The 13,562-nt window shown below is 43.9% G+C and overlaps 1 protein-coding gene across 12 annotated transcripts; it reads right to left on the bottom strand.

The window, feature by feature from the left end:
• Positions 1-4,259: 4,259 nt before the first annotated feature.
• LOC101772416 (putative F-box protein At3g25750) lies at positions 4,260-12,277 on the bottom strand. 12 transcript variants are annotated; one of them, XM_022823397.1, is made up of 10 exons: positions 8,911-12,277; positions 7,344-7,393; positions 7,186-7,257; positions 6,766-6,840; positions 5,609-5,698; positions 5,360-5,536; positions 5,176-5,277; positions 5,007-5,099; positions 4,616-4,849; positions 4,260-4,522 (listed from the first exon to the last, which is right to left on the bottom strand). In XM_022823397.1, exon 1 carries the CDS (start codon positions 12,195-12,197, stop codon positions 11,112-11,114), a length of 1,086 nt encoding a protein of 361 aa, XP_022679132.1. In that variant the 5' UTR covers positions 12,198-12,277; the 3' UTR covers positions 4,260-4,522; positions 4,616-4,849; positions 5,007-5,099; positions 5,176-5,277; positions 5,360-5,536; positions 5,609-5,698; positions 6,766-6,840; positions 7,186-7,257; positions 7,344-7,393; positions 8,911-11,111. The 12 variants fall into 12 exon arrangements, 11 of the variants coding, with proteins under 11 accessions (XP_022679132.1, XP_022679133.1, XP_012704184.1 ...); XM_022823398.1 differs by having other exon boundaries at positions 4,616-4,799; XM_012848730.2 differs by having other exon boundaries at positions 5,007-5,277.
• Positions 12,278-13,562: the final 1,285 nt, after the last annotated feature.

Here is a 13,562-nt window from a genome sequence, read left to right as displayed (position 1 = left end):
AGTAATATGGAGTGTCATACTACTTTTTCCTACTTGGTGTTGCCATGTGTTGACACCGGTTTTTTTACCAGGGTCAACCACTGAGGATAAGGTTCTCACAGCCGATGAAGGAGAGAGAAACACATTGCCAATGAAGCCACGTGGATCAAGACTAACTGTTCCTGACCACGATTCCAGAAGCTGATGGAAAACTAGGTGGGGCCCAGTTCGAAGCAAAATCGACTCCACCAAATAAGGAAAAGCATGGAGACTTATTTTTAGTAGTTTTCAGAAATAGCTGTAATAGTTCATATCGTATTCGACTAGGGTTTTAGCTCGCTCTAGAGTATAAATATAAACACGTGAGCCTTGTAAGAATAATCCTCAATCAATCAAACACAACCTTTCGGCGCTACGCCGCCAAAACCATAGGAGTAGGAGTTGAGTAGTTTCGACGAGTTCCTTCCTGTGCGCACGGCTGCATCGGCTTTGATCTCAGATGAGCTTGTAAGTACCGTCACCCGGTCATTACGACCTCTATCAGAACGTTCTAAGTTAAGTCTCATATTCTGATATTGTTGTGTGGCTATGATAGGAACCCGTTAGGGTTGATTCCCGATCTTTCGATGAGAGGGTGTGGAATACTTCGATTGGTGGATGGAGACAACGTTCACAGCCCGACTATAGCCTTCCAAGGATGCTGCGCCTTAGCAACCGATAGACCACCTCCAATGGTTGCCGCGATCTTGTAGGCCGCGTTACCCGACCACAAGGGCACTCAGCCTGCAAGCAATCGAAGAACTAGCAAGAACAAGTATAACAAATACTAAATTACTAGATGTAAATGAAGGTTTCAAACTCAATCTCAATTATGGTGGGGTTCCGAAGACAAGAAGATGAGCGGCTGATCCAGCATGCGCGCTTACAAGCAAGTAACAAAAGCTAAACTTAATCTAAACAAAACCCAACTGTTCTTGGTGGAGGCTAAGGGTTATATTAACTTGTGAAGATGACCACTAGGATGATGGGGTCGTGCTCCAACCCTAGGACGCGTCCCTAATGGACCCAACTTGATACACGGTCCATTGGGCCAAAATAAGACCACACAACACCTTTGGATAGAAAAACCTCTCGGTAGTAATTCGATCATTGCGGCCACCTTAGAACAGATATGGACTTGAATCTGGATCTATATGAAAATAGACTTCATAAGGATTCCATGAAGTATTTGAACACTCCAATCCGAGTCCGTATGCGACCGTAGTAACCGTCACAAGTTGGTGTTGTTCTGCAGTCCAAATCAAGCCTGCGCGAATCCTTTTTCCTTTCAGTCTTCTCCCTAGTTCCTAACCAAAACAAGAGTGCATGTGTCTCCATGATCTAAATATGATGGATATGAACTCACCTGATGATTAAGTTGATGAGCACGGACGCGAGTAATAGGATAAGAAATTGGTACTTGTGTCAGCATGGATGTATCGTTGGTGTTGAGATCCTCATCATCCTCCCCTTCTTGCATTTGAGTTGTCCTCGACTCAAGTTCTTCTTCCAAATATGGCTTCAAATCTACAATGTTAAATGTGGGACTAACCCCAAAATCTGTAGGCAAATCTAGCTTATATGCATTATCATTAATTTTCTCTAACACTTTAAATGGTCCATCAGCCCTAGGCATCAATTATTTTCTCAATTCAGGAAACCTATCCTTTCTCAAGTGCAACCAAACTAAATCTCCAGGTTCAAAAATTAGTTCCTTTCTACCTTTATCACCAGCAAACTTATATTTAGCATTCAGACGCTCTATGTTTTGTTTAGTTGTTTCATGCAGTTTTAATATCAATTCAGCACGCTTAGTAGCATTAAAATTTAGTTTTTCAGAAGATGGCAAAGGCATCAAATCAATAGGAGCACGAGGCAAGAAACCATAAACAATCTGAAATGAGCACATCTTTATAGTAGAATGCAGCGAACGATTATAAGCAAATTCAATATGAGGCAATAATCTTCCCACATCTTAAGGTTCTTTAAAACAGCCCTTAACATAGTAGATAAAGTTCTATTTACAACTTCAATTTGACCATCAGCTTGGGGATGACATGTAGTAGAAAACAAAAGCTTAGTTCCCAATTTTACCCATAAAGTCTTCCAAAAGTGACAAAGAAATTTAGCATTACGATAAGAAACAATTGTGTTGGACACACCATGCAAATGAACTTCTCAAAAGAACAAATCAGCAATATGAGTAGTATCATCAGTTTTATGACATGGTATGAAATGTGTCATCTTAGAAAATCTAACAACAACTACAAACACACTATCATGTCCATTCCTAGTCCTTGGCAATCTCAACACAAAATTTATAGAAATATCTTCCCAAGGAGCACTAGGAATAGGTAGAGGCAAATACAAACCATGTGGATTTAACCGTGACTTAACCTTTTGACATGTTGTGCAACAAGAAACAAATATTTCCACATCTCTTCTCATCTTTGACCAAAAGAAATGACCAAGAAGTATATCCTCCATTTTTTTAGCTCCAAAATGCTCCATCAAGCCACCTTCATGCACTTTCTGCAACAACAACAAACGAATAGAGCTAGCTGGAATGCATAGCTTGTTAGCTCTAAACACAAACACATCACTAACGATGAATTTGTTCCATCCTTTCCCATCTTACAATGCAGCAACACATCTTTAAAATCAGCATCAACAACATATTGATTTTGTAATGCGCCTTAGCAACCGATACACCACCTCCAATGGCTGTCACGATCTTGTGGAGCGCGTCACCCAGCCAGTAGGGCACTCGTCCTGCAAGCAATCGAAGAACTAGCAAGAACAAGTATAACAAGTACTGAATTAATAGATGTAGATGAAGGTTTCAAACTCAATCTCAATTACGGTGGAGTTTTGAAGACAAGAAGACGGACGGCTGATCCAGCACGCGCGCTTACAAGCAAGTAGCAAAAGCTAAACTTAATCTAAACAAAACTCAACTGTTCTTGGTGATGGCTAAGGGGTATATGAAGGTGTGAGGACGACCACAAGGGTGTTGAAATCGTGCTCCAACCCTAGAACGCGTCCCTAATGGACCCAACTTGATACACGGCTCATTGGGCCAAAATAAGGCGACGCAGCACGTTTCGATAGAAAAACCTCTCGGTAGTAATTCGATCATTGCGGCCGCCTTAGAACAGATATGGACTTGAGTCCGGATCCATATGAAAATAGACTTCATAAGGATTCCATGAAGTACTTAAACGCCCCAATCCGAGTCCATATGCGACCATGGTGACCGTCACAAGTTGGTGTTGTTCTGTGGTCCAAATACAACCTGCGCGAATCCTTTTCCCTTTTAGTCTTCTCCCTGGTTCCTAACCAAAACAAGAGTGCACGTATCTCCATGGTCTAAACATGATGCACTTGAACTCAAGAATGAACTCACATGATGATTAAGTTGACGAGCACGGGCGTGAGTAATAGGACTAGAAATTGTTACTAGTACCGACATGGATATATCGTTGGTGTTGATGTCCTCACCAGGCTAATTATCGAGTTATCTTAGATTGCATGTAGAACTTTCTAGGCTTTGTCTAATATTCTGCTTGTCTTCAACGGTTACTCACAGTTATCGAGTTGTTTGATTTTATTAAGTTGTATCATATCGATCTTTTAGTTTAATCAAACGCTCACAGTTATCAAACGGCTTAAATTTGGTTAGGTAGTCCTCATCGGCTCCCTTGCCTTGTTTAAACATTCACTGTTATCATATCGTATCGACTGGTTAGATCTTACATGCTTTTACTGCTTTACATATGCTAGGTCCAATAGATCTTTACCTGGCCCCTCGTATTGCTAATCGTCAGGCCTCTAACATCATCACGTTACTGTTGAGAGCCAATGCTTCGATCGGATCTTATTCGTATCTCACAGAAGCATGATGACGTCATTGAACCAATAGGGACGCGTACGAGACCTTGCTGCTACGTGCTTATCTAGTTGAGTTAATGGGTCGAAGTTAATGTCCTCTCACCGTGTTACCTTGTCTAAATTCAATTACACGGTCACAGGTCACGATATTGATTAGGTTTTTATTAGCTTAATTAACTTGTAAGCGGTAGACAAGAGGTCCTTGTTTGCTATGTTCTAATCTTTTAAGTTAACTAGGATCATGCCCGTGCGTTGCTACGGGCAACAAAATTTTTAGCAAGATATTGGATTCAATGGGATAATAAAAATATAAAACATCTATAAATATAAAATAAGTATATCATATAAGATTGGATTCAGCAGGACAATAATTATGTGGAATAAGTACGAATACAAAGGAACGTACAACAAAGCATATCTACTCACTTTTTCGATGTGCACAGGAAACAGAAAAATGTTTGACGAAACATAAATATTGAACTAATTAGCATGTCCCAAACGTCCCAAACGTCATGTATAGTCATGTGATGTAATCCAGTTTTTCAGTATACGTGAAATTTCCCATACAGTTACATCATGTGACAACATTAAGCAATCACTTCAACCTAAATACCTAGCAAGAGCAAGAAACATGGAATTGATGAGTTTAGTATTTTAAAAAAATAAATGAAAAATGTAAGACACGCACAAATAATCATTATATTACCTCGCCTATGGTGTTAGAACCTCCTTGTATACAATATTCTTCGTATACGTGCCATCTACAATTGGTACCCTTTTCTTCTTCACTGATGTACCTTTTTGTTCATTGTTATTTTGATTACCCTGGCCGTTCACTTTCTTAGAAGCTTTTTTCTTTTCCTTCCTTTTAGTATGTTCCTCGTCTGCCTCTGCGTTAGGTGGGAGGGCGAGGATTTTGATATTCGTTCTAGCTGTAGCTCTAGACATAGCAACATACAACTAACCATGAGAGAACACAGAGGCGGGTAGGTACACACCCACATTTTAGTATATTGGATACAACATTTGATATTCGTTTTAGAGTTAGAAATTCCTGAAATCATAGCCATATCATATGATTATTAAGCACAGGTTACCTCCTTCACACAGAGGGCTGATACAACTCTGATCACATAAATCTTCCATCTCACCACATGGAGCCTCATCATTGATTAAACCAACATCTCCATCTTTAAAAGATCATAAAAATAAAGCACCTTCTAAAACATTCATGTTTTCCAAAACAACAAAAGTGTGCAGGCGCACCTGATTCAGTTGTCCCCACATAAAGTTTGTATTTATTTTCTCCCAAATCTCCCCTATGGAGCCAGCCATCGTTTTCATCTGCCTCCATGTGTACAGTGTCATCTACGTAAACTTCAGAGTGTCAATATTTTATCATGACAAATAAGGATGCAAGAGTGGAGATAATCAAAGAACACAATAGTACCTTGATGATGGTTTGGAATGTGCTGAATGGCACCCTGTTCAGTTTTTCTCCTCATACGCCTCTCACGGATTGTACGGTTATATTCGATCCTCTTCTCATCAGACATTGTTGCAACTAGGAATTTCTTGCGCTCTCTATCACGTTCCTTAGGATCTACATGATGTGGGGTTTGCGTACCTTCATCATATTGGAATGACACAATGAGTAACAATAGTACATCACGAACCAAATGTCCAAATGTATCCTCACCTTGGATTGTTGTGTTGGTGAGATCTGTAAAAGGTTTCCTATCCCGCATTGACCCGGATGATTCCATCAAAACGATAGTCCCTGCACAAACTTCAGAAGAGGCAAAATACCCTTTCACTCTTCTGCCACAAAATTTGCAATTGTTTTCACGATCGAGAAGTCCATATAACATACACTAAGAAGGGGAATTATTGATTAACTGATAATATGTCATATCTAACAAATGAAGATCCATGGTTCACTCAGCTATAAGTAAGAATAAATGCAGATGAAGATCAATCCAAACCTATAATTACTCTTTAAAGTGTATGTTATATCAAGATACACTTTAGTAACTATTTACTGTAGTTGCATCAAGATACACCAGTTCGAGTTCGACTACGCGTCGGATTTAACTTTGCCTCGGACTACTCCAACGTTCCGCTCAGGGGTCGGACACTCCCGACCCCAGGACTCGGGGTCGGGCGAGGCGGAGCTTCACTCGGGGTCGGGCGAGGCGGAGTTCCACCCTCAAGGGGTCGGGCGCATCCGACCCCGGGACCAAGGTCGGGCGCATCCGACACCGGGACCAAGGGGTCGGCCGAGGCGGAGTTCCACCCTCAAGGGGTCGGACGCATCCGACCCCGGGACCAAGGGTCGGGCGAGGCGGAGTTCCACCCTCAAGGGATTGGGCGCATCCGACCCCGGGACCAAGGGTTGGGCGTATACTCAGAATTGGACTACGGGTTGATATCACGAAATGTCAGGGGGTTTTTTGAAAAATAGCCTCGAACTACTCCAACGTTCCGCTTAGGGGTCGGACACTCCCGACCCCAGGACTCAGGGTCGGGCGACGCGGAGCTTCACTCGGGGTCGGGCGAGGTGGAGTTCCACCCTCAAGGGGTCGGGCGCATCCGACCCCGGGACCAAGGGTCGGGCGTATACTCAGAATTGGACCATAGCAGCTGCATTTTCAGAATTTTTGGTTTCTGAACTATATCTACACACATCAACAGTGGCAATTGATTTACACACTAAGCACTAAGTAGGCAATACAAAATCGATTGTCAGACCAAGACAAGTGGGATCAAACAAAGAGCAGTGCTGACAGTGAAAGGATATTCAGTCTTGTAAGGTCCGGCTACTCATTTATGTAAAGCAAGAATCAAACTTCTTACATGAGATGATCAAGAACAGGCTGAATTTCCCCTCACGCTCCTAGCTTGTACCAAAAACAGTTGCTCTTCTGAAGCCTGCACATGACAAATCAGTACCTATTAAAGGATAATAAAACCATCAATTTATATCAGTTGCTCCTTTGAAAGTAGCAAAAAAAAAATGACTTGTAGTTGTAACTCAAATGATCATGAAGCCTTTTCTTGACAGGAAGGCAAGGCAGAATCGAAATTAATAACACAAAATTATTGATTAAAATCGAAAAAACTCTTGTGTGAGCACCTTGTCTGCAAGCGTTTAATGCAGCGTGTGCTTTAGGGCTGATGAGCAACCAGCTATTGTATTGATATTAGTGAAGTTAAACTACAAAATGATATGATCAAATGAAACATTCTCGATGTGAGAAAAGGAATTACTCATACCCAAACTGGTGCCCAAAAGATCTGCTAACCGGAGTCATCAAGCGGCTCTCATCTAATATATGTGTACAACCTCTGCATTTGAACACAAGGCAAATGAATTCACATGTTCTGGATGGAAGAGGAGAATGGCCTCACCTTGATTGGCCTACAGGATTTACCAGGACATGCGGCGACAGGGAGACGACGTGCGGGCGGCAACTGGGAGTTGCTGCAAACAAAACATGAACGTCACACAAAGTTCAGATGCACGACAATCAAAGAAACTAATAAGTACCGTGATCAGACCCGACGAACTGAAGAAGTATAAAAGGCCTTTGGCGTGCTGCGGAGATCCGGCCGGCGACTCAGGGAGGGGCGGAGTCGCTTGCGGCGATGCGGCGACTCAGGATGGGGCCGCGACTTCTAGCGGCACGGAGGTGAGGAAAGGGAGGGGCGGTGGATGGCGACGGGCGACGGAGGGAGTGGCTACGCTGGCTGCGGCTTCTGGCGGCGCGGAGGCGAGGAAAGGGAGGGCGGCGGTGGATGGCAACGGCAGGATGGCGACGGGCGACGGAGGAAGTGTTGGCGGCAGCAGCGGCTTCTGGCGGCACGGAGGCGAGGAAAGGGAGGGGCGGGATGGCGATGGGCGACTAAGGGAGAGTTGTGGCGGCGGCGGATGGATCCGCGACTCAGGGAGGGGTGGAGTCGCTTGCGACGATGCCGGTGATGCGGCGACTCAGGATGGGGCCGCGGCTTCTAGCGGCGCGGAGGTGAGGAAAGGGAGGGACGGTGGATGGCGACGGGCGACGGAGGGAGTGGCTACGCCGGCTGCGGCTTCTGGCGGCGCGGAGGCGAGGAAAGGGAGGGGCGGGATGCCGATGGGCGACTGAGGGAGAGTTGTGGCGGCGGCGGATGGATCCGTGCGGAGGGAAACGGACGGAGGAGGAAGCGCGTGCGCCGCAACTCACGGAATTTCCAGATGAACGGCTCCGCGCGGAGGGTAGTGGAAGCGGACGGCTCAAAATATCCGAAGCGAGGGACATCGTCCGACGACCTAACGACGGACTGCATTTTTGTGTCCTCTTTACTTTTTTTATAGTAGAGATAGATTGATTGTAATTCCCTCTTATTCGTGTTACCTTGTCTAAGTTCAATTACACTTATCAAGACATTGACTAGATCTGTTAATCTATCTAATGTTAACACCACGTCTATCTAAAGTCTCAATTGCATTTTTTAGACACATAAATAACAGATATTAGCTGAAAAGCAAGACAACGTATATGTTTTCTTTGTACTTCATACCTCAAAAACCTGATTTGAGTTTGATCTTAAGATTTGGCATGGCACCTATATCTTGTAATTCTAAACTGAGTTTATGAAATCTTCCAAACATTATCTGCAACTTTCAGGGCATTTTCACAGTATATGTCCTGAAATTGACAAAATGATTCTTTTTATGCTTTCTTCAGTTCTAGAAAAAGTTAAAATCATGTATGAATGTTAGCTTCTTTTTTGTTTGCCACTAAGCAGGATAAATTCTATTTTGTGATTGCTCTGCATGATTTTCCTGTGGATGCTTAGTGATAACAGGGAATGATATATGTTAATGTGAAAATCATGACCATGAAATATTTTGCGGGAAAAATCCTCATCAACTAGCTCATGGTCAGTAGTACCACAAGGAATTTACTGAAGCAGATAGCACTAGGAGCTCATGTAGTACCTATTTTGCTATTATCTCACCTTGAAAGCAGAACCTTAACCTTCTGGCAGGTCTGCGACAGTTCCTTGGTGCTCCAACCTCCAAGGTGATCTCCATGATGGACGTATCATGTAAGCTTGTCAGCTCGAAATCATGCTCCAACCTGCTGCAGTTCTCAAAAACAATGCGGTACGTACATGCGGAACCACCAAATAGATACCCTCCTCATAGGTCAATGCTTTAACTTCTGTTGGGGAGGATCAAGAAAAGCTCCGTATAGGAAATATCTCACCTTCCTTTTCACCATGGGCCACAAATCCAACGACTTCTGTGCCATGACTGTTCAATAAAGATTCTATCAATATTGATATTCATCCAATCTACATCCCTCCACTTCTCGTGCTGCAAATGCCAGCTCCAGCCTTCATATAATTGCATCAACTGTTTCCGTATTTCTCTTCCACGATTTTGTACTCCTAATATGTCGTTCTATGGTTTTCTTGGATGATGAACAATGAATTAGATAGCTCAATAGGAGCTGTACAAACCTTGGACTGATGACATTCTGACTAGTGCAATATAATATTGCAGATCTGTCAGAATCTCCACAGAAGGATAACCCAGGCAAAACTGCAGGAGGGCCAGGCCAAGAATAACTATTTGCTATCCAGCTTTTATTTGTGTTTTAGGGTGCCAAATCTAGCAACTATTCAAGGATTTCTAAGCCTTGCTAAACACTTCAGGGGAACCATAAAATGTTCCCTTTAGCTGTCCAAAAAAAGGGACAGAAGAAAACAAGGATTCCTTCCTACAAAACATAGATGGGACAAAAAATCGATAGCCTCGTTGAAAATTCTTAAGGAAAATTTTCATCTTTACCACCACTTGAGGTGACTTTCATCTATACCACAAGGCTGTCTCAATGACATGTAGAGCCAGACCCCACATGTCATTGATTAGCCTGGTGGCATTGATGAAAAGTGCCCCCTCAAATGTTGGTATAAATGAAAATTCCCTGTGCTTGGAAGAGGTCTGAAAATTCACCTTTGTTTAGATCACTTCACAATAACAATGAAAATCAATAAACACGTAAATACTAGTAGGGTCTAAAATAAATCTTTCGGAAGTGCATCTATTTTCAGGCTAACAAAAAAAAGAAAACAGTGTTAAATCTACCAAGAAAACATCAGAATTTGGGTCATGAAAGCTCGATGGAAACAGTTTGAATAGCCACATAATAATAGTCTTCTTTAAGTGGGAATCATGAACTGAATATTACATCAGGTCATATCATTGCAGCAAGCTTACACAATTTAAGATAAAAAAATGGCATTGTTTAATAACAAGTGATACAATACATGTCACAAGATAACTTCATGTCTTTAACTGATTACAAGATAAGAAGCAACAGGATTTGTGATTCTACTTGCACAAACCTAGCATGAAGCAACAGGGTTCATACAGAAAAAAAATTATGCATTATTTATAAATCTTAAATTCAACTAATGTCACATCATAATTCTGGGTTAACTCAACATGATATTAATGGGATATTTTATCAAAATGGTAGTATTTTCTAAAGCACTAAAGGATAGTAGTTTCTATTAGCACTAAGGAAAAAAAGAATATTTTCTAACGACACTAAATAACCAACAGCTAAGTAACGACAAATTCTCATATGATATGTCAGCAGGAAGAGTATAGGAACATCTAATGAGTGACAATTCCTTGCACACCCAGTAAAGAAAATTGAAGGACTTGCCATAGCTCGATAATATTGCAGCAATATTAAGCAAGAACAAAAGTAATTAAAGGCATATTTCTCAAGTAAACAAAAACACTGTTTATCATTTCATTAAAGTAGAAAAAAATTGTATAAGGCTGAAGCCTTACAAAACCTTACAACTTACGTGCCAGACTTTAGTAGGTTTATTTTATTACAGTACTGGATGAACTAAAACCCCAGAGAAACTGTCCATATCTTATTTGAAATGTACACAACCAATCAACAGGCTATTCGATCTTTTGATTCACATTCGCCTATCACTCAACACATTTTTTTAACCATCTCTGCTTCACCAAACAATTGTATGTGTGCCAGCACACAGCAGCATGCATGGGCAATGGTTTCACAACATTGCATTGAAGATTAACATTTATTCCTTACTCAAGCAAACAAGGATCAGCCTTCAAGCACATTGTACAGGTAATGAAAGCTTACCTCGTTCATCCATAGAAAGTGCTAAGACAAGCTCGGCACAAACCAAGTGCAAGCATGCATCCATGGGCCAGGCAGCTCCTCGGTGCGGCCATCCTCCATGCTAAACCTGTAGATGCAAGACCTCTTGACCCTCTCCATCTTGAAGAAATAGATGCAATCCCCCTTAAACCCAGGGAAATCGGCTGTGCTGAACGAGAACCCCTGGAACAGCCCAATAAACAACATCCTATCACCAATGCTCCTCAGCCGAATCCACCGCCACTGTGGCAACTGGTCCTCTTTCTCAATCTCCATCTCCAGACGGTACACCTCCAACCCAGCGCCGCAATCCTCCAGCAACTCTCCATGCCCGTCCCTGGCGAAGTACCGGATCACGCACAGCAACTCATGCCCGGACGGCACCAAGGCCGTGCACTTGAAGGCGTCCCTGCGCGGAGGCGCTGCAGGTGGCGGCGGCGGCGGCACGGCGCCGACCACGGCCAGCGTGGACGCGTCGAAGATAGTGACTTGGCCGCGGTCGTCGCACACGAATAGCTTCCCGTCGTGGTACATGTTCTCGGCGACGAGGTCCTGCACCGGCACCTCCGTCCAACCATCCCTATCCACAGGCTTCGTTGTCGGTTCACCCCCAGCCATGAAATCGAAGTGGAAGAAAAGCTTCCTGGCGCTGTACAGCACCACCGGAGCCGGAGAGTCGCCATCGGCGGCGGTGGGAATGTGGTAGCCCTGGATGACGGGGCTGGAGGTGGGGAAAGGGGAGTCGGGGAGGGGGAGCCGAGCGCCGGTGAGGGGGTTGAGGAGGAGGAGGCGGTGGGAGGTGTCGGAGAAGAGGAGGTGAGAGCGGGTGGGGCCGAGGAGGCGGTGGGAGGACGAGGGGGCGGGGACGGAACGGGCGGCGCCGGAGGCGAGGGAAAAGAAGGAAAGGGAGGAGGTGGGGTGGGCGGTCGGGCGGGCGAGGAGCCAGGGGAGGAAGGGGGGAGGGGGCGTGGATGCAGCGGCGGAGCGCCAGGAGCGGCAGACCGCGCGGAGGTGGAGGAAGTCGAGCGGGTCGTGAAGGTGGCCGGCGACGAGGCGGACCAGATCGGCGGGGAGGGTTGACCAGTCCATGCGATCCGGACTATGGAGTGTGCCCGAGAGGACGAGACCCAGAGACAGGCTTGAAATTTCTCGAGAGACAGAGAACAGCTGCGCACCGATTGCACTTAATGATTGATTTTCTTAACGGCAAAGTTGGATAGTGTTGATGGTCAATTGGCAGATTTGCACGAATGTATCTGAACCGATCTTCCAACCGGCTCAGATCGGTTTGGTCAAAGTTCTTCAAATGCAAATTGGACTTCACTGTTACATAGCTCTAATCGAGTAGATCAAAATTCATATAAAACCGGTTTGGTTCTGGTTCTGTAAAGTTCGAGTAGGAGTCGTATTTTGACACGAGATTTGTTAGTGTTTCAACTTCATTAGGAGCCAGATCTCTCCTCCCTGTAAATATAAAGGGTCACGGCCGATTGAGAGTTCCTATCGAATCTATCAAATTTATCTTTTATCTTTTTACCTTTCTTCCTCTTTACTCTACTTTCCAGCCCATGTGTTGTTCTTCTCTTGTCTTCATGGCATGAGGAGGCGTCCTAGCTGACCTGCCGAGCCTAGGGCAACCCAAGGTGCGCTTGCCCTGACAGGGTCCCTCCCAGGCGGGCGTTCGTTGGATCCTCGCCGCGCTCCCCAGCGAGACCAGTTTGACCGGCCTCCACATCGACGCAGCAAGGAGTGTCTTTGCGGGTTGCACGTTCGAGTGCTTTCGTGTGTTAGCCCTAAATTTGCGTCAACACATTTTGACGACTCCGCTGGGGAATGAGAATCTGGCTATCATGGCTGATCCATCAAACTCCAGCAATATGATGGCACTAGAAGGATTATCTAAGAACTACTCAAGGGCGTCAATGAGATATTGTTTCCTCACTGTTATCAAGTAGCAGAACTAGGCGTCATCATGATGAAGATATCTATCATAAACGAGTTGAGGATGTACGATCTACTAAAGCATAGTAAGTTCACAGCTAGTCTTATAAGTGGTTTGTTTAGATTTGTGGATGACTTAATTAATATAAAAAATAGTGTAGATTTGATTCCTGCTAATCAAGAGTTGGTTACTGAAAAGCCAGCTATTGTTATGCCTAATCCTTGCAAAAATTCGCCAACTTGTGATGTTATTTGTCAAGATAAAGTTCGCCCATCTCAAGTCGAAATTGTTGACCCAAAATCCTCTAGCAAGAGCATAAAAGCTGTATCTAGTACTTCCATGATCGGGGGGCAACAAAACAAAGGCGAAGGTGCCGGTTGTGCCGAAACCGGTCTAAACGTTTCTTCTAGGGTTTCACAAAATAAATCAAAATTAAATATGGTTAAACCAACAAGTCCGAGATTGGTGTTTAGAAAACCATTGAATCCAAAGGCAGTAGCAAGCGTCAAAAG

Source organism: Setaria italica, chromosome IX, assembly GCF_000263155.2.
Source record: "Setaria italica strain Yugu1 chromosome IX, Setaria_italica_v2.0, whole genome shotgun sequence".
Classification (NCBI taxonomy): Eukaryota; Viridiplantae; Streptophyta; class Magnoliopsida; order Poales; family Poaceae; genus Setaria; species Setaria italica.
The sequence above is the reverse complement of the archived record's forward strand: the minus strand, read 5'-3'. Positions and strand labels throughout refer to the sequence as shown.

What these genes read in the sequence shown, in the direction of transcription:
- LOC101772416 (XM_012848730.2), bottom strand. Translation starts at nt 12,197, where the DNA reads ATGGACTGGTCAACCCTCCCCGCCGATCTGGTCCGCCTCGTCGCCGGC.